The 24,512-nt window shown below is 40.8% G+C and overlaps 1 protein-coding gene and 1 non-coding gene across 8 annotated transcripts in view; one reads left to right on the plus strand and one right to left on the minus strand.

Annotated features, from left to right (window-relative positions):
* The window catches only part of MTUS1 (microtubule associated scaffold protein 1), a 181,274-nt gene that overhangs the window by 122,249 nt on the left and 34,513 nt on the right, over positions 1-24,512 (plus strand). For all 7 annotated transcript variants that reach the window (XM_043454624.1, XM_043454623.1, XM_043454625.1 and 4 more), the window contains one exon: positions 19,467-19,681. In XM_043454624.1, the coding sequence (XP_043310559.1) occupies positions 19,467-19,681 (215 nt within the window). The remainder of the gene's footprint in view (positions 1-19,466; positions 19,682-24,512) is intronic.
* On the minus strand, positions 9,308-9,434 carry LOC122432680. Its single transcript, XR_006266942.1, has one exon. It is a non-coding gene; the product is annotated as a U6atac minor spliceosomal RNA (small nuclear RNA).

Consider the following 24,512-nt stretch of genomic DNA (forward strand, 5'->3'; position numbering starts at 1 on the left):
ATCACAAAAGACTGCCTCTGATCTTCATGCTTGTATCTGCTTTTTATTTTCTGTGCCTAGAGATGGAAATGAATGCAGGGTATATTTTAGGCACACGTCACCTGCCTGCCCACTTTTAGAGATCCATTTGCCTCCTGTCGCTGCCTGTTGTTCGGATATAATTGCAACTATGGTCAATTAAGTTGATTTCATGCTATAAACATGGGAGTGCTGATCTTTTGAATTTGGGCTGGTTAATGGTAACTGTGCTTTATCCTCTGGGTGTGTAAATACCAAGTAGATGTTTTGTTCCCCATGAATGCCGGCCCTTCTGGGCCTGGTTTTCCATCTCTGTCCCCAGTGACTCTTCTCAGCGGACTGCTTTTAGTTTTCCCAGGGGCATCTCCCTGCTCTGTGGGATAATTCCCATTTTTCTCCAGCACCTCTTCCTTGTGTTTCATAACTCCCCTTGACCTGTCACCGGAATCCGCCAGCATTTCCCTGGGTCTGAGCTGACAGCTGAGGGTGAATGGAACGAGCTCCGAGGGAAACAGTGGCTGTGTCTCTCCTAGCTTATACGCCACTCTCACTTTTTCTCAACGTTAAAGAATAGAAAGGTGAAAAATAAAGATAAAAGGGTACCCTGTGTTTGTAACAATCTGCAATCTAAAATAGCTCCCAAGGGGCTTGTAATTTTAACTTAAAATCAATCCACATTCCAAGTTAAAAAGAAAATCAGACAGTGCAGAAGGTTGTACAGTTCCAGGTGAGCCTATTTCTTACCCAGGCCCTGTGCCCTCTCCACAGATGCAGCCACGCTTGTGGGGGCTTGTTTATCCTTCCAGTAATTTTTCTAGTCATGTGTAAGCCCATGTAAGCTTTTTTTTACCCCTTTTTGTTTTACAGAAATGGAAGCATAATATATACTCTTTTATCGCTTACTTTTAAGCATGAACGTATCTTAGATTTGCATGTTAACGCATTCATCTACCACATGCTTTTTAGCAGTCATGTAACATCCCGTTGCTGACTGAGCCATGATTTAAACCAATCTTTCATTAGCAAACACTTTAGGTTGTTTCTACTATTTTTATGAAGCAGATAGCTTTACAGGGCAGCTTAAAACTTTTATTACCAGAGTTTGACTAACAGTGACCCTTGGGGCACGTTTTATTTTTTTAATTTACATAAAAATATTTTGAAACAGTCATTTGATGGCCATCATAGTTTCTAGAGTTAGAGTGTACTTAGAGGTGGTCTAGTTTACCCGATTTTACACCAGGAAGTCAGAGGCCCAGAGAGGTGAGTTAACTTGCCCAAGGACATACAGCCAGTGGCAGAGATAGGACTAAAACCTGGGACCTCTTGGTTTTGGTTTTTGTTTTTTTAGATTTTTCCTGGTTAGTAATTCTGTTAGGTCTAGTGAATAGCCACGATGGAAAAAAGTTTTGCCTGTAGGAAGCATTTTATAATTATGTAAAGAATATAATTCTAAGCCCCAGTAAGAACCTTTTGTGAGCTTATCCATTTTACATAACTAGAGGGTCTGAGAAATCTTCCAGTAAAAAATAGATTGAAGCAGTTGCAGTTCTTCTTATCCACATGGGTGGTAAGCAGTAGAAAAAGAGGTGGCGTTGCTGTTGGTTGCTGCACTGACAGTGGTGTTGGCCTGGATTCCAAGGGCCCAGCGTTGTAGCCTTGGTTCTGCTGCTAACCGAGTCAGTGACCTTGATCACTTAGCCAAACAGGGACACAGAATAAAGGAATCAGACGAGATGATTTCCATGTTCCCTTCGGCCTCAAATTCTGTGAATTTTCTGGGTCCAGATTTAAAAGTCCTTGATGTGTTGCTGACACCTGAAAATTATTCTTATCTCAATGAGTTCTCTGCTTATCTTCCAAACTCAGTGAATACTCCTGATTTCTTTCTCTTCACACCACCATTGCTTGCCCCTTAGTATGTCCTCAAAGCCCCCATTGTTCTTTCTCACTGAACCACAATTCATGGGTTGCAAGAATCCAAGACTCTGTCTTGTAAAATCCCTGTTGTTTTCACCCTCTGTCTACTCTGTGGGCATGCTCAAGTCACTGCAGTCGTGTCTGTGCCGGGGTCCAGCCTCGGGAGGATCCAGGGGTACCCTCAGGATGAACGGCGTCGGCGAGACAGAGACATGAGCCCAGCCTTGATAGGGCCAAGTCTGCGAGGGAGAGAGAGAGAGAGAGAGAATGACCAGACGGGGGTGTTTGTTTGCAGGGTCTAGCAGAGTCTGGCAAATCTTTATTTTTTACTATAGCTTTTATATTCTAAGTTAGTACATTTTTAGGGGAAGAAAGTTTAACATTACATCATCTTGTCCCTCAGGAAACCAGGGTGTTTCCAGTAACTTCTTTGTGAGTGTCTTATACATTATCTTCTGGCCTTGGGGCCTATTGACATTTTATGACCTAGGTGAATGCAAAGCTGTTTTCCTGTAATCTATTCTTTAATGAACACAAAGGTTAGTCCTTTTGCAGAAGTTATTAATTGAATTTATCTAAAAGGTTTACAACACAAAGACTCTGCAGCTCCGGTGAGGCAGCCCCTGTTTAGCATTCCTGGTTAAAATGAACAATTCTAACCACTTTTAAAATAATATTTTTGTGTTACATTAACATGCATTTGCCAAGCAGGCTAGAATGCCAGCAAAGGGGTCTAAATTGAAACACTCCTTTCATCCTGGATAATCTTATAGGATACCGCCATCCGGGGGACATGTTGATTAAAGTTCTAAGTTAATTCTTTTTGGAGAGAAATCGGGGAAGGCCTTCTACTTGTGTCACAGAAATTAGGGAGTAGTCTAATATAGCAAGCATCAGAAAGACAGAGATCATCTTTAAGGTGAGCGCCGGGGCAGCTTTTCGAAATCCCTGAAGTCCTGATCTGCCTTGCTTGTCAGGCCTTCTCCTCACGACCTTGTCATGGGTGGGATCTCGTGTGCCGGCTCCCGGCATGTCTGACTCTTTGCGACCCCAGGGACTGTAGCCCGCCGGGCTCCTCTGTCCATGGGAGTTGTCCAGGCAAGCATACTGGAGTGGGTAGCCATGCCCTCCTCCAGGGGAACTTCCTGACCCATGGATCGAACCAGGGTCTCCTGCATTGCAGGCAGATTCTTTACCGACTGAGCTACCAAGGAAGCCCAGTAATATTGGAGTGGGTTGCCATGCCCTCCTCCAGGGATCTTCGCTGAGTCTCCCACGGCTCCTCCATTGGCAGGTGGGTTCTTTACCACTGTACCACCTGGGAAACCTTCTGCCTACTCTAGTTCAGGCTTTATTATTAGGCTTAAGCATTTGAAATTGCTCTTCTTAGAGGTGAAAAACAGTCAAATAGCAACAGTTTTGTTATCACTCAGTCTAATATTTTGGAGCTCTTTGAAGGATTTTATAGGTTTGGTCTTTGCCACCAAGCAGCCTTTCCCCTGCTTCCAAAACGCCTTTCCACATCGCAGGGTCAAGTCATTCATTTCATAAACAAGTATTTGCTAGACATGTCCTCTGTGGCAGATACAATGCCAGATGCTGGTACTGTAGCCGGGACTAAGTCACACAGAGCCCCCTGCCTTCCCATAGCCCACGGTTTACCACGGAGTCCGGCAAAGAACATCAGACAGTCATGGTACAATATGGACCAGGTGTCCAGGCAGCTCCCGGCAGGCGAGGCTGACTCCCCAGGTCTTCCATGAGAAGAGCCATGTCAGCTGGGACCCCAGGATAGGAGGAATTACCCAAGAAACAGAGGGTGTTCCAGGGAGAGAAAATAGCGTGTGAAAGCCTGGAGGTGAAGGAAACCGTGAAGGTGAGCTCCTTCAAGAAAATGAAAGAATTTTAACACATTGGAGCATGGACTGTGGAGGGGGAGCTGCCAGCAACAAGGTGGTGGTTATAGGGCTCCAGATGGAATGGGCCCTTTCAGCAACCCTTGCACAGGGCGCTGTATGCTGTAGTATTAATAACTTGATTGGCAAAGTGTGTTGTCCAGTCCAGGATATAGTTTCCTCTGTTAAATTAGAGGACGCAAGGAATGAGTGTGAATGTGTCAGTTTTGGGTGATATTGCAGGACATCCAGAGTAGGTGAAGTTGGTAGTATCCCAGGAGGGCCCACACCTGCTAAGAGGTCCAAAAGTGGTTTCACTGACTTCACCAAAGCACCCAGTTCAGTGTAGCTCAGAATTTTGCCTCAACATATTCATTTCCATCTTATGAGTCAGCAAAGGGAAAGGAATCTTCTCTGTATAAATATTCCTTGCCTCCAGTTCTGTTGGAATCTGGGTTTTCTGTGCAGCTGGAGATGGGATACTTGTACTCATTATTATGAAAAGTGCCACTTTGAACCTCAGAGTTGATATTCTCATTGACCCAAGTGAAGGCAATTCACTGCACTAAGAGATTCTTCCTGCTGATCTAGTAAGAGTAAAAGCAATTACTCTCAGCAAAGAGGGGAGGTGTGTATTTACACATACTCTGAGGAAAGGCGGGAGGAGTATTATTAATAACACAAGATATTTTCATTTACCTGAAGCCACACTAAAGAGAACCATTTTGCCTAGGCATTTGGTAAGAGTGAGGCGGAACAGGATTAAGTGTTTAATTAGAATGAAAGTCATTATAATGTTCTTATGTTTGGTGTTCACTTTTCAGACTGTCCAACAAAAATGCTTTTAAAATACTTTTCTTTCTTTCTTTCTTCTTTTTGGCTGTGTGTGGTCTCTGTTGCTGCAAGGGCTTCTCGTTGCTGAGGCTTCTCGTTGCAGAGCACAAGCCCTTGGGCACTCTGGCTTCAGGACTTGCGGCATGTGGACTCTGAAGATGAGCTCAATAGTTGTGGCTCACAGGGCTTAGTCGCTCCTCAGGATGTGGGATCTTCGTGGATCAGGGATCAAACCTGTGTTTCCTGCACTGCAAACATATTTACCACGAGCCACCAGGGAAGCCCCAGAAATGCTTTTAGATGCAGTTTGTTAAGACAGCTTGACTTAGAAGGAGTTTATTTGTCTCACATAGCAAGAAGCAGCTCTTACCTTGTCCAGAGGCTCAGCAATGTCAGGATTAACACCTATGCTATTTTCTTAGCCTTTTTCTCATGAATGTTGCCTCATGATCTCACAATGGCTGCTGCAGGCAGTAAAAACAAGACCCAGGGAAGGGGCGGTGCCATATCACTCATGCTTACATCTCATTGGCTAAATCTCAGTCACATGGCTATTTCTACCTGCAAAGGAAGCTGGGAAATTGAGTGTTTGACTTCTCCAATCTCTATAGTGCATGCAGGTAAAGAGAGATTAGAGCCCTATTAGAACAATTGCCACAGAAAAGGCAAAACTAATTTCTCAAAAGCTAATACTGATAGCTTGTAAATAAGGGCAGCATATCATTTAACAAGTTGAATCTTGCAACACACCTCATTGTTTCTTCTCTTTTAGGATGTGAATTTCTTTTGGTAACGATCACGTAGTTTGTAGCTATGTTAATTGGACACTTTCAAGTTATTTTGTTGTTTGGACATAGAGGTTAATATTTGATTTTGCTCTCTTAAATGAATTAATTTTCAGTTATAATACACTGAGAAAGAATGTTCTCAACCTTAAATGTGGTTTTATGTATTTAAAATGTGTTAATAAAAGATATATTTTATTAGGAACATAAATGGTTGGGGCTCCTAGTCATGCATTAAGGTGATGCTAAATATTCATTTCTCTGTGTTTCCCTCACACATTACAAAATATAGAAGCCAGTGAAAGCATTTTAGAGAGCTTCCATAAAATAACTATATATATTTAGAATTTTTTGTAAGAAATTAAAATATTCAGTCATTTGTAGAATGCAAAAAGACATCAAAAGGACCAAATTCAAGAACAATAGAGGAGAGATACGGCCTTCCACCACCCCCTTTGTTATCGCTTCTGTGAATCCACAGTTTTCTTTTCAGTTTCCTGGAAGGCAGCTTTGAAAGTCTGGCCTCATGCCACATCGATAAGCATTTACTGAGAACTGGTTTTGTGAATGGCATTATGTTAAAAAATATCTTGGCATAGATTGATACTGAACTCTTAGATATGGCAGCAGTCTTATAGCTTCAGCTTTGCTATGACATTAAAATGTGCCCTTTCATAGTTATTGCAGTCTATTTAAGAGAGCAGTGATATGTTAAATGAATTTTTACTCATAATAGACAATATTTTGATAAGCCTTTAAAAGTTAGATGTTGAACGAAAAAGGTAAAGTTTTACCATGCCAAATTGTGTTTTAATGTGGTATCTGTTTTCACATAAACATAGAAAATAAACCATACAGTATAGTTTGAAGTTGGATTTAGAATGGGAAGTATAGCAGTGTTTTTCACCTGGAAAAAATGGAAGAATGTGGCAAGAGAAACATATATAGTAAATGCTTATTTAATTAGAAACATTGAAATATTTAGGTTGAGTTTTAGATAGTAGAGAATCAGCATATACATGAAATAATACAGATTATGGTACTTTTTATTAGCTCTAAAGCATGTTTCACAGCTAGTAATAGTGTTTTATTAATAGTATGCACATTACTGTTTTCTTAGGTAAAAAGACAGCAGGTGTGGTTTTAAATGTATCCAAAATTGGACATTATTTTTCTTATTTGGCTTAGGTGATACTTTGGGCTATTTTGGTACCTGAGAAAGAAAGAAAGTGTTAGTTGTTCAGTCATGTCCAACTGTCTTGAGATCCCATGGACTGTAACACACCAGGCTCCTCTGTCCATGGGATTCTCCAGGCAAGAATACTGGAGTGGGTAGCCATTCCCTTCTCCAGGGGAATCTTCTTGACCCTAGAATCAAACCCAGGGCTTCTGCACTGTGGGTGATATTTTACCAGCTGAGCCACTAGGGAAGCCCTAGCACATGAGAGTCCTTTGTAAAAGGCATCAGTTATGTAGCTCCAGGTAACGTTAATACCAATAAAGCCTCTTTTTGCGTGACAGACTGGGCTGTTTCCTATTGTTCCTTGTTACCTGAGTTTTAGACATCTCATGCTCAAATTGTTTTTCCATAGCCGGTTAGTATTTTGAGAACAACATTCTCTTTTTATTTATTATTTATAGTATCTGTGCTGTGCTGTGCTTAGTCGCTCAGTCGTGTCGAACTCTTTGCAGCCCCATGGACTGTAGTCCACCAGGCTTCTCTATCCTTAGGGATTCTCCAGGCAAGAATACTGGAGTGGGTTGCCATGCCCTCCTCCAGAGGATCTTCCCAACCCAGGGATCGAACCCAGGTCTCCCGCATTGCGGGCGTGTTGCTTACTGTCTGAGCTACCAGGAGGCCCATTTGTATTGTAGAAATTCCTAATGTGGAATGTTTTAATGGGTTATTCCAACTTTCGTTTCTACTGTCTGTTAAAGGTAGTCTGTGGTCTTTCATTCACAATAAGGAGATTTTTGATCCACTTTGGAGATTTATTTTCCCCACTCAGATCTTTCATCTGCAGGTGTCTTGTTTCAGCCCTGCTGCTCTGCTGGGGGCCCTGCTTGATGAAGAACACATGATTGCACATGGCCGCGATGTTAGGGCCACCATCTGTGGCTGTGGAGCCCGGACCCACGGGGCCTGGCCTCGCTGGCACAATGGTGACATCACCTAAGCTGGCTAGCTCCAAGTGGAAAAGTCCAGAAAAGACAGTTTTTAAAAATCTAACAAGGTACATGTGCTTGCAGTGGATACAGCAAAAAGGGCCATGTAGAGTTTTGTTTGTTCTTGTTTTTGGAAATGGTTCCTTGTGGTGACAAGAGTGTTATTCTTGGTACCGTGTTCGTCCATGTGGTAAATTTAAAGGGACGTCTTGGCGCATGCCGTCATCGCTGAAATCAACAGCACAGCTCGGCTTTGTGATGCCAGGCATCTTCTTAGGTTCCTATTATGGTTCTTCAGACAAAATGATCCTTCAGACAAAAACAAATGAAAGTTCATATGATGGCTTGCATTTAATATTTTGGGTCATTTGCTTAGTAACAAAGAGAAAGAGCCAGTCCCAGGGCTGCTGTCCTGTGAAGTGACACCTCAGTCACATCTTTATCTTCCTCCTTGTGCTCTGAGGAAAGTGAAAGTGAAGGTTGCCCAGTCGTGTTCGACTTCTCTGCAAGCCCATGTCCATGGAATTCTCCAGGCCAGGATACTGGAGTGGGTAGCCTTTCCCTTCTCCAGGGGATCTTCCTAACCCAGGGATTAAACCCAGGTCTCCCACATTGCAGGTAGATTTTTTACCAGCTGAGCCACAAGGGAAGCCCAAGAATACTGGGGTGGGTAGCCTATCCCTTCTCCAGGGGATCTGCCCGACCCAGGAATCAAACTGGGGTCTCCTGCATTGTAGGTGGATTCTTTACCAACTGAACTACCAGGGAAAGACCTATCCAGTTTGTTCATATACATTGTAAACAAGAATAACAAGAGACGCTTGTTCCTTATTTTAAGTTAATATAAAAATTCAGATTTTCTTCCCCTTCTATAAAATTCATGTTTCAGATGAAATTTTTACTTGTTAGATGATTAAAAATATTTTCATTTGGCATCTTTGGAATTTTTAATGTTACAGGCATGAAATTTTATTACTTGCAGGTATTTGCAGTATGCTCTTCTAGTCCTGAAACAAATCCAGAAACTTAGATGCACTTCTATTATTTAGAAACAAATTGACGGAAAATTAGTCAGCAAATCGCCAGAACTGATACTTTCTTAAAAGTATTTCTGAAAAAAAAAAAAAACTTTCAAATGTAATGAATTTCTGTTAACTTGTATTTACAGTTAGTAGTCCATTTTAAGAACATGAGAAGTGTGCTTTTCTTTCCCTGCCAGCCACATGAAAAATGTTTAAGATCAAGTTTGGTTGGTTTTGCAGGAAAAGTTGTCTAAGCAATAATTATCCTGAAATAAGAGTATTTAATAGGAACATGCCTTCTATCCTGTAATCTACTTTTGAAATTAAAAAGTAAAACCATTTTACATAAGATACACGGCACTGCAGCCTGTCCGACAATCTAGTATTATAAAATTTTAATAGGTATCTTAAGGCACTTCTCCCTATCTGCCTCCAAAAGAATTAGCTTGGGTAATTTTAAAAGTCTAAACACTGTGCTTTTTTGAGCTTGAAATGTTCCACAGTAAGCAAATGCCATACCTACCTAGAAATAGAAAAATGCTACGTGTGGCTTCTAAATTATGATTACTAAGAACTCTTCTAGAGCAAACTCATAGTGAAAGGAATATTGAAAAGGTTTATATATAAATTTAAGCTAATGACGCTAATTTGTTTCTTAGCTTGTTTATTTAAATAGTGGTTAGATGCCACGAAGCAAGTGTCCTCGCCTTAACTGTAATATGCATGTTGTTAGGCTTGAGGGCTTCTTCCACTCTTGTCAAGGCGGATGCTAACTTCCTCCTTTCATACAACACTGAGTAATGATTTCTTATAAAATCTTGGTAAGACCATCTAGATTTCTGTGGATATACAGTTCATCCAGCTGGGAAAGTATGTGTTAATAGGCTTGTACTGTGTGTGCTGTGTTTAGTCATGTCCAGCTCTTTGTGACCCCATGGACTGTGGCCCACCAGGCTCCTCTGTCCATGGGGATTCTCCAGGCAAGAACATTGGAGTGGGGTTGGTGTGCCCTCTTCCAGGGGATCTTCCCAACCCAGGGATCAAACCCAGGTCTCCCGCATTGCAGGCAGATTCTTTACCATCTCAGCCACGAGGGAAGTCCTGGCTTATATTAGGGGCAGCATTTGGGACAAGGGGAAATAAAGAACTGATTTGTTCCTGGGGAAAACACCCCAGCTGACAAGTCCATTTGGAGAGTCTTATGGGGCTGGTGAGACTAGAATAGCATCTTTTTGGAGAATGAGGAGCAGAGTATTAGAGTGTCAGGATGCCTGCCCACTGGGTCCCTCTGCCCTCCCTCTGATTCTCACATGCTAATCTGCTCCTCTCTGTGTTACTTCCGAGCTGGAAACTGTGACTTACCCGGCATTCCTCTTGATCCAGCTGGTCGCTAAGGTGTCCTGTTCTGCCTCGTAAACACATTCGTCATTTCCTGCTGGTTCTCACTGCCCTGGCCATGAGTCCCACCTTTGCTCACCCCCCCCACCCCCCCAGATCTTCTCCTTCCCCTGTGTCTCCAGACCCTTGCTCAGCACTGCTCTGAGTCTCCTACCAGAGTAAACGTTGTATGGCACTCCTGTCTTGCCCCTGTTTATGCTTCCAGCCACATCATCTTACTTTTTTCGCTTTGCTGTCAGCACTGAGTGTCAGGACCTCCAGGGCTCCCATACTTCTCTGCCTTGGTGTTTTCTGCTCTCATATCTGTCTGCCAGACGTGCAAATGTCTATCCACGCTGTGTCTCCAGCACCCTTTCTTGCTGGTCGCAGATCCAGGTGTTTCTCCCCCGTCCTCTCACTGCGCTGTGTACATAATTCTCTTTCCTAATTATCATATGGCCATCGGTAGTGGCCTGTTTCTGTCTCTGCGGCAGAAAAGTCCCTTGAGGACAAGGACCAACTTGCTAGAAGCACATCCAGCGGACATTTACTGAATGCACAGGGGTCATGTGGGTCATCGTTTCAGAACTGGATGCTCCCTCTTATCAGAGCACGTGTTTCTAGGTAGTTCACATTTAAGACCTTGTTGTCATAGAATTTCCCCCTCAGCATAAACTGCCATCCTCAATTGCTGAGCAAACACTGACAGAATTAGATGAGGAGGTTCAGATTAAGGTAGAAAGACGGGAACCAGTTGTCTGTCCAAGCTGCTGGCCAAGCCTGTTAGCTCACTGCTTATGTTTTATTAACCCACAAGCCTTAGTTTTCAAGGCAGTAATGTAGTGGAAGGCACATCCCAGCTAGTGACTATCACCTTCACAGATAGCCGTGTGTGTGAGTTAAACAGGAAGAGCTGAATATCAGAAACAAGGTGTCTTCATGTATCTTTGTAGGGCACCGCCCTCATACCTGCTTCCACCACCCCCAAAATACCAGGCAGGTCCACCTGCCCACAGCAAAGCCACACGGTAGATTTTGATAAATGTTTGGTGAGTAAATGAGTAAGAAATCAATAGGTATATGAAACAAATGTTAGTTACTGAAGGCTACGTGTAGTTTTTCATTCGAGTCAAGGCAACCTCTCCTTGTATGTCTTGTCTCTTGCTTGATTTTAATATTCAGAAAGCCAGCAGATTCTGTAAGTGGCTTGTTTTTGCCTTAGGATGGTTGTATCCTCAGCAGCTTAGGTTAGTCCCTGTCTGAATTGTTAAGTCTTTCTCTCAGAAATAAGTGTTTTGCCTTGAGGGTGGGGGTCCGTATGCCTGAGTGACTGAGCCTGAAACATGGGCCTGTTCTTCTTCCTTCAACTATTTTCTTTAAGAGGATGATAAATAAGTTCTTTAGGCTGGTTTGAAATTTTATTAAACTGAGATTTCTGAGTAGAAAGAACAAAGAGAGTAAACAGTGTTATCCAGCTATTTTTCAAATGAGCAAATGTTCTGGACTCAGGACTTTGGTTTTCCTGATGGAGGTTTCAGTTTCATTGGAATGAAGTCCAGGAAGGTCTGATCAGACACACAGTGGTAATTATCTTGCCAACATGCATCTGAATCTATGTGAAAGTTAACATTTAGTTTTAAGATTTCTGAGTAAGTTGATTCTTTGCAATTAGATAGCCTGTTAATGGAGATAATAAACGAGAGGTTTTTTTTTAGTTTTAAATAGTTGTATTATCAAAATGGTAACATGTTAATAAAGGGAACACAAGGGCAAAGTTTGGTTCATATTAAGCTGACTTGCTATTATAATAAATCCAGTAGGATTTAAGGGAAACTCTTTGTTTTTTGGCATTATGAGGTACTCTGTTTGTGAGCACTGGGGCTTTGAGCATCATTGGAGATTTTTGCATCATCTCTGATCTTCCAGTGGTCCAGGAGTGAGGAGAGAGGGAAGGATGCTCAAACTGGGTCATCAGCTGTCATGTGGTACAGCTGTATCCTCAGGGAGCGCAGTATATGGAGCGGAAGATTGAGGTCACAGCTTGCTTTTCCAGCTCTAGGTAGAGGGCAGTCTGTATGCTTATTTGCTCTTAGGTTAAAACTTGAAGATATGTAAATCTCTTCTGAGAATTCACGTTCAATAGAAGCTGCATTATTTAGATTTCTGCCCAGATTCCCCATGGAAAAAACATGGATTGACTACGTTGGCTTGATGGTTAAGTGTTAAAGATTGAAGCTCAGAAGTCATTTTAACCACCTTTAAAAAATACTACATTTTAATTTTGAGTAGTAATATATTTGTTGTAGTTGTTTTAGTCACTAAGTCATGTCTGACTCTTTTTGTGACCCCATGGACTATAGTCCAACCTCCTCTGTCCATGGGATTTTCCAGACAAGAATACTGGAGTGGGTTGCCATTTTCTCCTCCACAGGATCTTCCCAACCTAGGGATGGACCCTGAGTCTCCCACATTGTGGGCAGATTGGTTCAGTTCAGTCGCTCAGCCGTGTCAGACTCTTTGCAGCCCTATGAACTGCAGCATGTCAGACTTCCTGTCCATCACCAACTCCCAGAGCTTGCTCAAACTCATATCCATCAAGTCAGTGATGCCATCCAACCCTCCCATCCTCTGTCGTCCCCTTCTCCTCCCTCCCTCAATCTTTCCCAGCATCAGGGTCTTTTCCAATGAGTCAGTTCTTCACATCAGGTGGCCAAACTATTGGAGCTTCAGCTTCAACATCAGTCCTTCCAATGAATATTCAGGACTGTTTTCCCTTAGGATTGACTGGTTTGATCTCCTTGCAGTCCAAGGGACTCTCAAGAGTCTTCTCCAACGCCACAGTTCAAAAGCATCAATTCTTTGGTGCTCAGCTTTCTTTATAGTCCAACTCTCATATCCATACATCTACTACTGGAAAAACCATAGCTTTGACTAGATAGACATTTGTAGGCAAAGTAATGGCTCTGCTTTTTAATATGCTGTCCAGGTTGGTCATAGCTTTCCTTCCAAGGAGAAAGGGTCTTTTGATTTCATGGCTGCAGTCACCATCTGCAGTGATTTTGGAGCCCAGAAAAATAAAGTCTTTCACTGTTTCCATTGTTTCCCCATCTATTTGCCATGAAGTGATGGGACCAGATGCCATGATCTTAGTTTTTGGAATGTTGAGTTTTAAGCCAACTTTTTCACTCTCTTCTTTCACTTTCATCAAGAGGCTTTTTAATTCCTCTTCACTTTCTGCCATAAGGGTAGTGTCATCTGCGTATCTGAGGTTATTGATATTTCTCCTGGCAATCTTGATTTCAGCTTGTGCTTCAGCCAGCCTGGCATTTCGCATGATGTACTCTGCATATAAGTTAAATAAGCTCAGTGACAATATACAATCTTGATGTACCTTTCCAGATTTGGAACCAGTCTGTTGTTCCATGTCCACTTCTAACTGTTGCTTCTTGACCTGCATACAGATTTCTCAGAAGGCAGGTCGGGTGGTCTGGTATTCCCATCTCTTGAAGAATTTTCCACAGTTCGTTGTGATCCACACAGTCAAGGCTTTGGCATAATCAATAAAGCAGAAGTAGATGTTTTTCTGGAACTCTCTTGCTTTTTCTGTGATTCAACGGATGTTGGCAATTTGATCTCTGGTTCCTCTTCCTTATTTAAATCCAGTTTGACCATCTGGAAGTTCACGGTTCACGTACTATTGAAGTCTGGCTTGGAGAATTTTGAGCATTACTTTCTGGCGTGTGAGATGAGTGCAATTGTGTGGTAGTTTGAACATTCTTTGGCAGATTCTTTACCACTGTGCCGTTAGGGAAGCCTGCAATGTATTTACCTTGTGGTTTAAAAGCATTTAAAAATGCACTAGAACACCTTTATATCTATCTGGTTCCTATTGTCTTCTCTGAAAAGGTAAACATTGTTAGTCCTTTCATATATATTATATGAAAGCTTTGTTATGAATTTATAAGCAAAAAAGTACATACCTCTTGATACAGTGAGACGCATCATCTACATTGCTCTTGACCATGTTTTTTTCATTTAACAGAGAGCTTCCTATTTGTGTGTTACAGCTGTGATGTTCCATTGTATAAATGTACCATACATTTAAGCACACCTCTACTTATGGACAGGCTTCCCTGGTGGCTCAGATGGTAAAGAGTCCACCTGCATTGTAGGAGACCTGGATTCAATCCCTGGGTTGGGAAGATCCCCTGGAGGAGGGCATGGCTACCAACTCCAGAATTCTTGCCTGGAGAATTCCGTGGACTATGTAGTCCATGGGGTCGCAAAGAGTCGGACACGACTGAGCCGCTAAGCACAGCTCAGCATGACAGGTTCTGCTTATTTGGGCTTCCTTGGTGGCTCAGCGGGGAAAAAATCAGCCTGCATTGTGGGAGACCTGGGTTCAATCCCTGGGTAGGGAAGATCCCCTGGAGAAGGGAGCGGCCGCCCACTCCAGTATTCTGGCCTGGAGAAATCCATGGACTATATGGTGCATGGGGTCACAAACAGTCATACACAACTGAGTGACTTTGACTTCACTTCACTCCTGATGGACATAGGGGCTGTTTTTTTTCATCTTTTCTCTGCAAGCAAGTTTGCATTAAGACCCCTTATTAGGTGTCATTTTAACCCTGTGTAGGATTCATAAGAGAATATATTCTTCCCTACTAGCTGTGAATCCAAGAGTTTGTGCCAGGATGTGTTAGAGAACTCTTATCAGCAGGTTTTATGTTCTTAAACATCCATCTGGGGTATGACACTACGCAGGCAGACATCATCAGAGTCATTTTAAATGTCTGAATGAGATTCTCCACGGTAGAATTGAAAACTGCATCATGACGTCCATGATAATTTCCGATGATTTCTATTACTTCCTGGGGCAGAGTGGTGTTTGAATTTTAGGTGTGGTGTTTGGGGTTTTCATGGCTGGACATTTAGGAACCGTTGTTGGTATGCGAGGTTTCCTACTTTGAAATTCCAGTTCTATGGCCACTAAGAAAGCCTGAGAGAAAAAGAAGCTGGTACCTGGAGAACTTGAGTTTTCCTGAAGCAGTGGGTTACCTGCCACCCCCCCGCCCCCGCCCCAGTTCTCTAGTTAGAAGGAGTTCACACCCTGACCCTGAACTGCGGCTGAAGGTGAAAGAGTAACCAGGCAAAACACAAATGAGGAAGCAGCTAAGAACCAGAGATGTGCATGATTGGGATGCAGACTTGGACACTTGATGTTTTCCATGGTTGTTGTTCAGTCGCCAAGGCTTCCTGGCTTCCCTGCCTTTCGCTGTCTCTTGGAGTTTGCGCAAACTCATGTTCACTGAATTGGTGATTCCATCCAGCCATCTCATCCTATGTCACCCCTGTATCCTCCTGCCCTCAATCTTCCCCAGCATCAGGATCTTTTCCAGGGTGTACCTCAGTAAAAACTACATAAGTTCATTTAGAGTGATTTTAGCAGTGTTCCAAATATAGTGTCAAGTCCTAAATTTTCTAAAATTTCAAAAACAGATATGCCTTGACACAACTATTTCAAATGCGACAAATAGGATTTTCATAAGCACAAATGCCATTATTGTGTGTGTGTTCATTTCTGCTGTGCGGCAAAGTGACTGAGTTATATATACATATATATGTATGTTCTTTTTCATAACAAATGCTATTTTGTTACCAAAAGCTAAAGCAAATATAATATAGGAAATGTATAATAAAGGAAATATAATAAAGGAAACGTATAGATACCAACTCACTTGTGGATCTAAGCCATCTGAATTCAGCCACAAACTCAGGAGTGGCTTACACTGTTGCATGGCCAGATCTGGGAGAGAAAAAAAAACAACTATTACTAAGTGTTGGTCGGTCCCAGGGAAAGGGGGTCAAAAGGTACAAACTTGGAGTTATAAAATAAGTATGTCATGGAGATGTACAGAATGGAGACTGAAATTGAAAACACTGTATTGTTTTTTTAAAAGTTGCTAAGAGATTATATCTTTTTTTTTTTTTTTTTGTCATACATTGATATGAATCAGCCATAGATCTACACGTATTCCCCATCCCGATCCCCCCTCCCACCTCCCTCCCCACCCGATTCCTCTGGGTCTTCCCAGTGCACCAGGCTCAAGCACTTGTCTCATGCATCCCACCTGGGCTGGTGATCTGTTTCACCATAAATAGTATACATGCTGTTCTTTTGAAATATCCCACCCTCACATTCTCCCACAGAGATTATATCTTAAAAGTTCTCATCACAAGAAATTTTATGTATGGTGACAGATGTTAACTAGATTTATTGTGGTGATAGTTTTGCAATATAGAAATATATTGAGATATATATGGTGAACCATGTTGTACACCTGAGACTAATATAATGTTATATGTCAGTTATATGGGAAAAAATGTCAAATTAGATTTCAGATGGTAAAAAAAAATTGTCTTGGGAATTTGAAGCCTTTAACAAAATTTAGCAAGGTAAAATACAAAAAACATTGTAATGGGTTCAGAAGCTTAATTCAACTCTTATGTTTTAAACACTTTTTCAAAATATTGACAGATGCTCAACACAATGTAAATATATTATTTCAAAATCTATGTCCATTGAGAAACACTAAAGTTAATCTCTTTGGACCAAGAAAAGATAAGTTGATCTCCCTATGTTTGACATAGTGTTAGAAATGGAATTAACCATTCAATGAGAAAAACAGATAAATATAAAAGAAAGTATATACATATAATAAGGAATTTAGCCAAACAATGATACTAAGAAAATAATTTCTGTAGATTTGTAAATTGAAAGTGTTGATAATCCAGTTAAAAATTTTTAGTTTCTCAAGGAGCCAAACATAAATATTAATACTTAGCTGCTGCCCAACTTTAGCATAAGAGATAATTTGAAGAACAAAAATTTTGATGCTATGGAAAGAGTACCTATATTTTCATCCTGAGTATAAAAAACATTGCTTAATAAATTAATTTACATTTCATATTTTTCCTTAGAAATAACTTATTAGCACAGGACTAGTTAATACTAAAATTCCCCCTAGAAACTAACTAGGCAAGCAACTTAATGTTTTCTCCAAAAATGTTAATATAAAAGCTCCATTTCTTGATTTTATAAATAACCATATCTTAATGGTTTAAGAACTGATATTGTATTACATAATAAAATTGATTAGCATAGAAATCCTAGAAAGAGAATGAAATGTTAAGGATTCAAGAAATATTAACTTCAGAGCAGTAAAGGATAAATGAATACATATTTCAGTAAGTACTGGGAAGACATATGCTATGATATCAGTCAGGAAAGTGAACCTATATCTACATACATTGCAGTGGAAGCTCTGGATGGTCAAGGATTAAAAGAAGTTTTTTGCTCTTCTGTTTGTTTGTATAAAAGTGTATCAAAAGGGATATAAAAGGTAGGTATTTACCAGTATGTAGGTTTATTGAAATGAAGAGTTAGCAGATAATGGGCTTGGGTGAATTAAGTAACATTTTGTTAAGATTCCTGCATAAATGTTTATTTTTGGTTATGTAACAATATTACATCTCCACCCTATCTCCACTTTCCAGAATGGGTGGGAACAGAAGCCTAGGTTCTTGTCTGCCCTATGGACGCTGCCTTCGCCCAGGTTAGGCCCTTCACATCCGTGAACTTTGCCTTGCTATGGAGGGCCACTGAGAGGATTTATTAACTGTCTGGCTGCACTGGGTCCTAGTTACAGTCTGTGGGATCTTAAGTTCCCTGCCCAGGGATGGAACCTGGGTCCCCCGCATTGGGAGCCTGGAGTCTTAGCTTCTAGACCACCTGGGAAGTCTAAGTATTTTTACAACACAGTATTTTAGTCATTTTAGAAGTGAGAATTATCAAGTATTAATACAAATACGAGTTGTTTAACCATGGAAAGCTACCATAGAAAAGGAGAGCCCTTTTCCTGTTTGTTTGGGTTTTTTTAACTTAAAGAATATTGAATGTATTTTCCCACTGGTTTTTGGGACATGAATACTGAGGTTTCTTTATTTTCCTTCTAGAAATCACTGTCTTCTTCTAAAAAATTAGAGAAAGTAGTCACCATCTATAAAATGGTCTCAGGTTTATCACCACAGAATGTAGACACTCTAGGGAATGCCTGTGAGAATAAAGAAATATTTATATTTTTTAGTTTCTTATGACTTTATTTTTTCAGATTTACATTTGATTATTTAGACTACTCATTTTAAAAAGTTAAGCAGCTTGCTTTCCTCTTTTTCCAATTCTGTTTGATATTTAAAGTGGCCGAGACATTTGGAATGGTTCCAAGATGGAACAGTTTTTCTGTATAAAATAGAGTGATTCCCAGGGCACTCTGACAGAAAGTGAGCAGTCACTTAGCCTCATAGATGGATTTGGAGTATTATCATGTGCTTCTTAAAAAACAATTTTTTAAAACCATATTATTGCTTGAAGGGGAAAAAGAAACAACAAAGCCTGTATTTGATAGAAAACAGAATAGTATAGTCAAGGGTATTATACTCGGGGCTTCCCTGGTGGCTGAGTGGTAAAGAATCTGCCCGGCCAGTGAAGGAGACACAGGTTCGATCCCTGGTCCGGGAAGATCCCACATGCCACGCAGCAGCTAAGCCTGTGCACCACAACCCCAGAGCCAGGGCTCTGCAGCAAAAGAAGCCACCACAATGAGAAGCCTGCACAGCAACCAAGACCCAACATAGCCAAAAATAAAAATAAATAAAAGTATTTTATGAAGAGTATAAAACTCTCGTTGAATCATTTTGCTATACACCTGAAACTAACACAACATTGTAAATCAACTATAGTTCAAAATAAAGTAGGAAAAAAAAATTCTTTTTTTAAAGTATAGTCCGCTTAGCAGTGCATTTAAAGATCAGGGGTTAAATGTGAGTCGATTCTCACTGTATATGTGGCGATTTATCAGGGATTAGGAAATGACTCATGTACAGTCTAAATCTTGGTAACGCACCAGGCCATCAGCAGGGAGAGGAGAGGAAGTTGATAGGAAACATATAGGAAGAGGGAAAGGCATTAACAGTTCGGTCATTTGTGTGTGTGAGTGTTTGCAGCCAGTCTGAGTCAGAGCCTCCAGTCAGGGTACTTGTCACAGCAGGTTTCTGTACCACTTTACCTGGAAAATTAGAAACCATGAAGTCAGCATTGTTTTTCACACAGTTTTCCATGTTTCTGGATTGGTCAGTCCATCTGCTTTATACCTCTCATTCTCTGCCCCGTATACATCCTTTTAAGTCAGAACTAAAGCCATCATCTGTGGGTCTAGTTCCAGACATACAGATATCCAATTAATCCCCGTTCTCATCCATATGCTTTTCTTTATAAACGTAGCCGAAACACTCTTCTGTGGCTTCTTTAGTGTTTAGGGAACCCAGATGGTGTTGGTTAGGAAAATGAAGGTCACGTGTTTTCCTACCTATATCCATTCCTTTTGCAGTTGAAAAGGGCAGACAGAAGAGTCCCCGAAGTCTGTGCATCCAGACCCAGACATCCCCAGATGTGCTGTCCTCTGAAAAAGCACTTGAGTTGGCTCAGTATAAAAGCAAATGTGCGAAGCAAAGTGGAATTATCCTGCAGCTCAAGCAGCTTCTTTCCCTGGGCAACACCAAATTTGAGGCATTGACGGTCGTGGCTCAACACCTGCTGTCTGAGGTAAGGACACAGACCCTCTAAACAGCCTTCTCACTAAGGTGGGGGCGGGGAGGGTGGACGGGATGTGCGGTGCCCACGCTCCTATCTTGTGAGTATCTTTAAGTGAATGATCGGTAAGATTGGGGCTTCCCAGGTGGCGCTAGTGAAGAACCTGCCTATTTGCAGGAGACATAAAGAGACCAGGGTTCAATCCCAGGGTCAGGAAGACCCCCTGGAGAAGGGCATAGCAACCCACTCCAGTATTCTTGCCTGGAGAATCCCATGGACAGAGGAGCCTGGCAGGCTACAGTCCACGGGGTCACAAAGAGTTGGAGACGACGGAAGCAACTTAGTATGCACCCAATTATGCTTTTGTCAACTCACCTGATACCTAGAGTCATTGTAGAGTCTAGATTTCTAGAAATTTGGGCTTGAAACATTTCTGAGCCCTTCTCTTTCTCCTCTGGAATCTCTTAGACCCACAACAGTGAAAACATAATTGCCTGTTCAACTACTATACACCTCTAGGCTATATTAGCACTGCGGATAAAAAAAAAATTCATCAGCTGATCTAAGAAAGAAACGAAATTTTATTTGAGCCAAACTGAGGATTTTAACCTGGGAAGAGCATCTCGGAAAGCTCCGAGGACTGTTCCACCCCCTTGGAAGTCGTGTGCATGGTTTTTGAGACACGCTTGACAGTTTACACAATCCAGGTCTGCAAGAACAAAGTGTTAGGTCATGTGAGCCCTCACAGGCTCTCAGGGAATGTTATCTTTGAGGAGTTGCCTTGCTGATGCTAGAATGGTGCTCTTTATAAAGGCTGAGCAGGTATTTCTGCTGATGGGGGAGGTCTGGCCGATGCATAATGCAGATACGCAGCGCACAGTGGAGGGAGAAGGAAGGCCAAAGGACCAAGAGCATTTTATGTTTAAACTTTTCTTGCCTTGCCATACAATAGGACTTTTATTTCCCAGCATTAACTTTTTCTTTTCACTTCATGTTTTATCGAACTATGTGTAGCTTTCCATACCACACAGTGAGCTTAATAGTTTGAAAATGAGAATGATTATAGGTCAAATTTTTGAGATAACTCTCAGTGTTGGTGAAAGGATTCTTCAGAATTTTCATCCATTCCTAAGATAGTGTGTGGTACAACAAACATGAAACAGATTTTCTTTGCTTACTGACTCTTCCCCTGATAAGGATGTCAGTTCAGGAACTAGTTAAAATTCATTGAGAAAACCAAGTTTCTATGAACATATGTTACTGGCATAGCATCAGAAAGTTAATTATTTAAGGGGAAATACTGGGATGAGAATGTAACTTGAGCTCTCTAGGTATTTTTAAATCACTGTTTTAAAGACAAGGATACAGGACATCTCAGGAGGAAAACTGTTCAGTTTGCCTGTTCTGTAGTTCAGTTCAATCCAACAAATCTACACTCATTTCTTAGGCTACTCTGATGTGATCGTCTGTCTAGGGTAGGGGAGACAGAGGAGAATGAGACTTATTCTGTGCCTTTGACAAGCTTCCAGGCTAGTAGACAGTTTAGATCAGTATTTGGTAAACATTTTACAGCTTTGTTCATATATATATATATATATATATATATATTTTTTTTTAAGGACTTCCGTGGTGGTCCAGTGGTTAAGACACTGCTTCCAATGCAGGGGGCATGGGTTCCATCCCTTGTTAGGGAACTAAGATCCCACAGTGCAGCCTATATATATGTGCTGCACTCTATCTATATATACACACACACACTCTCTCTCTATATATGTATATATACACACACACATATATATACACACACACATACATTATATATTTATGCATATATGTCTGTCTATATATACTCTATGTGTCTGCATATATATATATATACACACACATCTTTCACTGAAGAACACATCTTCAGCTCTAAGAATTAAATAAGCTGTTCAAAATTTGTATCCATTGTAACCAGCGATGGGAGAGCATGAATTCTGATTTCTGGTTCTATGCACTTTTTACTTACCACTCTTTTTTTGAGATGGAGATGTAGACATTTATCTAGTTTTAAATTACAGTGTGTGTGTGTATATATATATATATATATATATATATATATATACACATACATCTTTTTTTGAGATGGAGATGTAGACATTTATCTAGTTTTAAATTACAGTAGCATACAGTATTTTTATGGTTTTTGGTGTCTGTGTCTAAATATTTATTTGCACAAATTTTTCCCATTAGAGTTGTCCTTCAGGAACATTATGCTACTGATTTGAACAATAAAATGTTACACAAGTAGAATAAGGAATATGGACCCACTAAAATGTAGTGAGTAATAGGAAATTGCCTTTGTGGTAAATATGGAATGATTAGACACTCAGAACATATCTATATGTCTCATTTCTAAGTGTCCTGTAAAAAAGTTAAAACAATACTTTCAGGTATTTCATAAATACTCTTTTAAAAAAAACAGCTTAGGCTTATATTCTATATGTCTCTCTATCAGTTGTCTTCCTGTGAGCTCAAAAGGGTAGGTATTTTAGTCATTATTATAAGATTTGGGAACAGAGCTAAATTCTTTCTCAAGGCAACTTAGCAAATCAGTAAGAGGTACACACTAGAAAAAAAAATCCTATTGTTTCCCTTCTATGATACCCAGTTGGCATTCAGCTACTATAGTATTTCATATATTTCTTATCATGCTGACAGAACCACTGTGGTATAATCAAGACATATGATAGTTTTCTCTTCTTAGCGGGTGAAGAAGCAGTTCTAAGAATTAAATAAGCTGTTCAAAATTTGTATCCACTGTAACCAGCGATGGGAGAGCATGAATTCTGATTTCTGGTTCCATGCACTTTTTACTTTACTACTCAATATTCTATGCTATTAGACAAAAATTTTTAAATGTATAGGTTAAATTCTGTTTCATCTAATGGAAATCTGTTATTGTTTTTAGAATCTTGACTTAACAGTACCCCATGGTTTTTAGTTAAAACTCCTTCATCTTCAGTATTTTTGTTTTTCTTTATTATGTAAGAAGGGAATTCGAGAGTTGGTTTATATAACCAAGTAAGCTAAATTGGAAAGTACATAATTATTAAATGTAGGGAACAATTTGTCTGTTTAGAGATAAGCCAATTATTTACTATATCTAGCCTAACAACCCCACGTTCAACTCTTCTGGCTCCTTTGTCTCCCACATGAAGGCAATCAAGTCTGATGAGTTAGTTCTCATCCCACTGTTTCTCCCTTTCCTTCATCCTCTTTTCCATTTCTCCTGCTGCCAACCTTGTTCAAGCCCTGGATAAACGATCTGCTAGATTATGATAGTAACTTGTTAACCAGTCTTCAGGCTTGCACTCCTTCCCCTATAATCCATCTCAAGCAATGCTAGTAGATTGATTTTTCCAAAGCACTCCTTCAGTGCTTCTCGACTGTCTATATGGCTGACCTTCCCAATATGGTAGCCACTAGCTTGAAGACACCATTGAGCATTTAAAGCTTGTTATTGTTCAGTCGCTAAATCATGTCTGACTCTTTGCAACCCCAGGGACTGCACCACACCAGTCCCCTCTGTCCTCCACTATCTCCCAGAGCTTGCTGAAATTCATGTCCATTGAGTCAGTGATGCCATCCAACCATCTCATCCTCTGTCGTCCCCTCCTCCTGCCCTCAATGTTTTCCCAGCATCAGGGTCTTTTCCAAGGAGTCAGCTCCTTCGCATCAGGTGGCCAAAGTATTGGAGCTTCAGCGTCAGTCCTTCCAGTGAATACTCAGGGGTGATTTCTTTTAGGATTGACTGGTTTGGTCTTGTTTGATTTGAAGTGTAGCCTGGCTGAATTGAGATATGCAGTCAGTATAAAATACACCTGGATTTTGAAGACCATATGAAATATCTCATTAATAATTTTTCTATTGACTGTATGTTGAATTGATAATTTGGATATACTGGGTTAAATAAAATATATTGTCAAATTTTAGTTTAACTTTTAAACTTAAAAAATGTGGCTACTAGGAAATTAAAACTGCCTCCATGGCTCACATACTTCTTTTGAATGACTCCAGTATGTAATGGGGAATATAAAATTCTCTCTATAATTTGGCAGAAGCTGCCCATTGCAGTCCTCCCTCACTGCCTGTGTGCTCCCGCTGTATCATCAGGAAGGTAGAGGAGAAACAGGAAGGGATTAACATTTGTTGAGTATTTACTAAGACCCATTCTCACTTATTAATAAGATCCTCTCCAAAAACACAATTTGGAGTTTATAAGTAAGAAAATTGAGCCATAGAGCTGTTAAGTAACTTGACTATCATCAGAGAGCTGATAAGAGGGGGACCAGGACTTGAACCAAAGACTAGGTCTCTATGAACTCAAAATCCCCTACAGGGACTTCCCTGGTGGTCCTGTGGCTAAGACTCTGAGCTACAATGCAGGGGGACTGGTATACTGAAGCTGAAGTTCCAATACTTTGGCCACCTGATGCAGATGGTCAGGGAACTAGATCCTGTGTGCCACAACTAAGACCCAGCACAGCCAAACGAATAAGTAGTTGTTTTTTTTGTTTGTTTTTTTAAAGAAAAGAGAGGGAAAACCATGTCCATCACCTTGTTCAAATCCTCTACAAACTTCCTGCCCTTTTTCATCCTTTGTTTAACACCATTAGTGGGTTACCACCCTTCTCCCTAATACCTGTGTGTTCAGATCTTTCTTGCAGTAGCATCCCATTGCTACCTGGATTTACTTTACCTGGATTCGTTATACAAATTGCCAAAGTTAAAAATGCAAATTCAGTAATGAGGCGGCCCTGCTTTCTGCGCCCCTCGGTGAGCAAAGGCACAGGAGTGC

Source organism: Cervus canadensis, chromosome 31, assembly GCF_019320065.1.
Source record: "Cervus canadensis isolate Bull #8, Minnesota chromosome 31, ASM1932006v1, whole genome shotgun sequence".
NCBI lineage: Eukaryota > Metazoa > Chordata > Mammalia > Artiodactyla > Cervidae > Cervus > Cervus canadensis.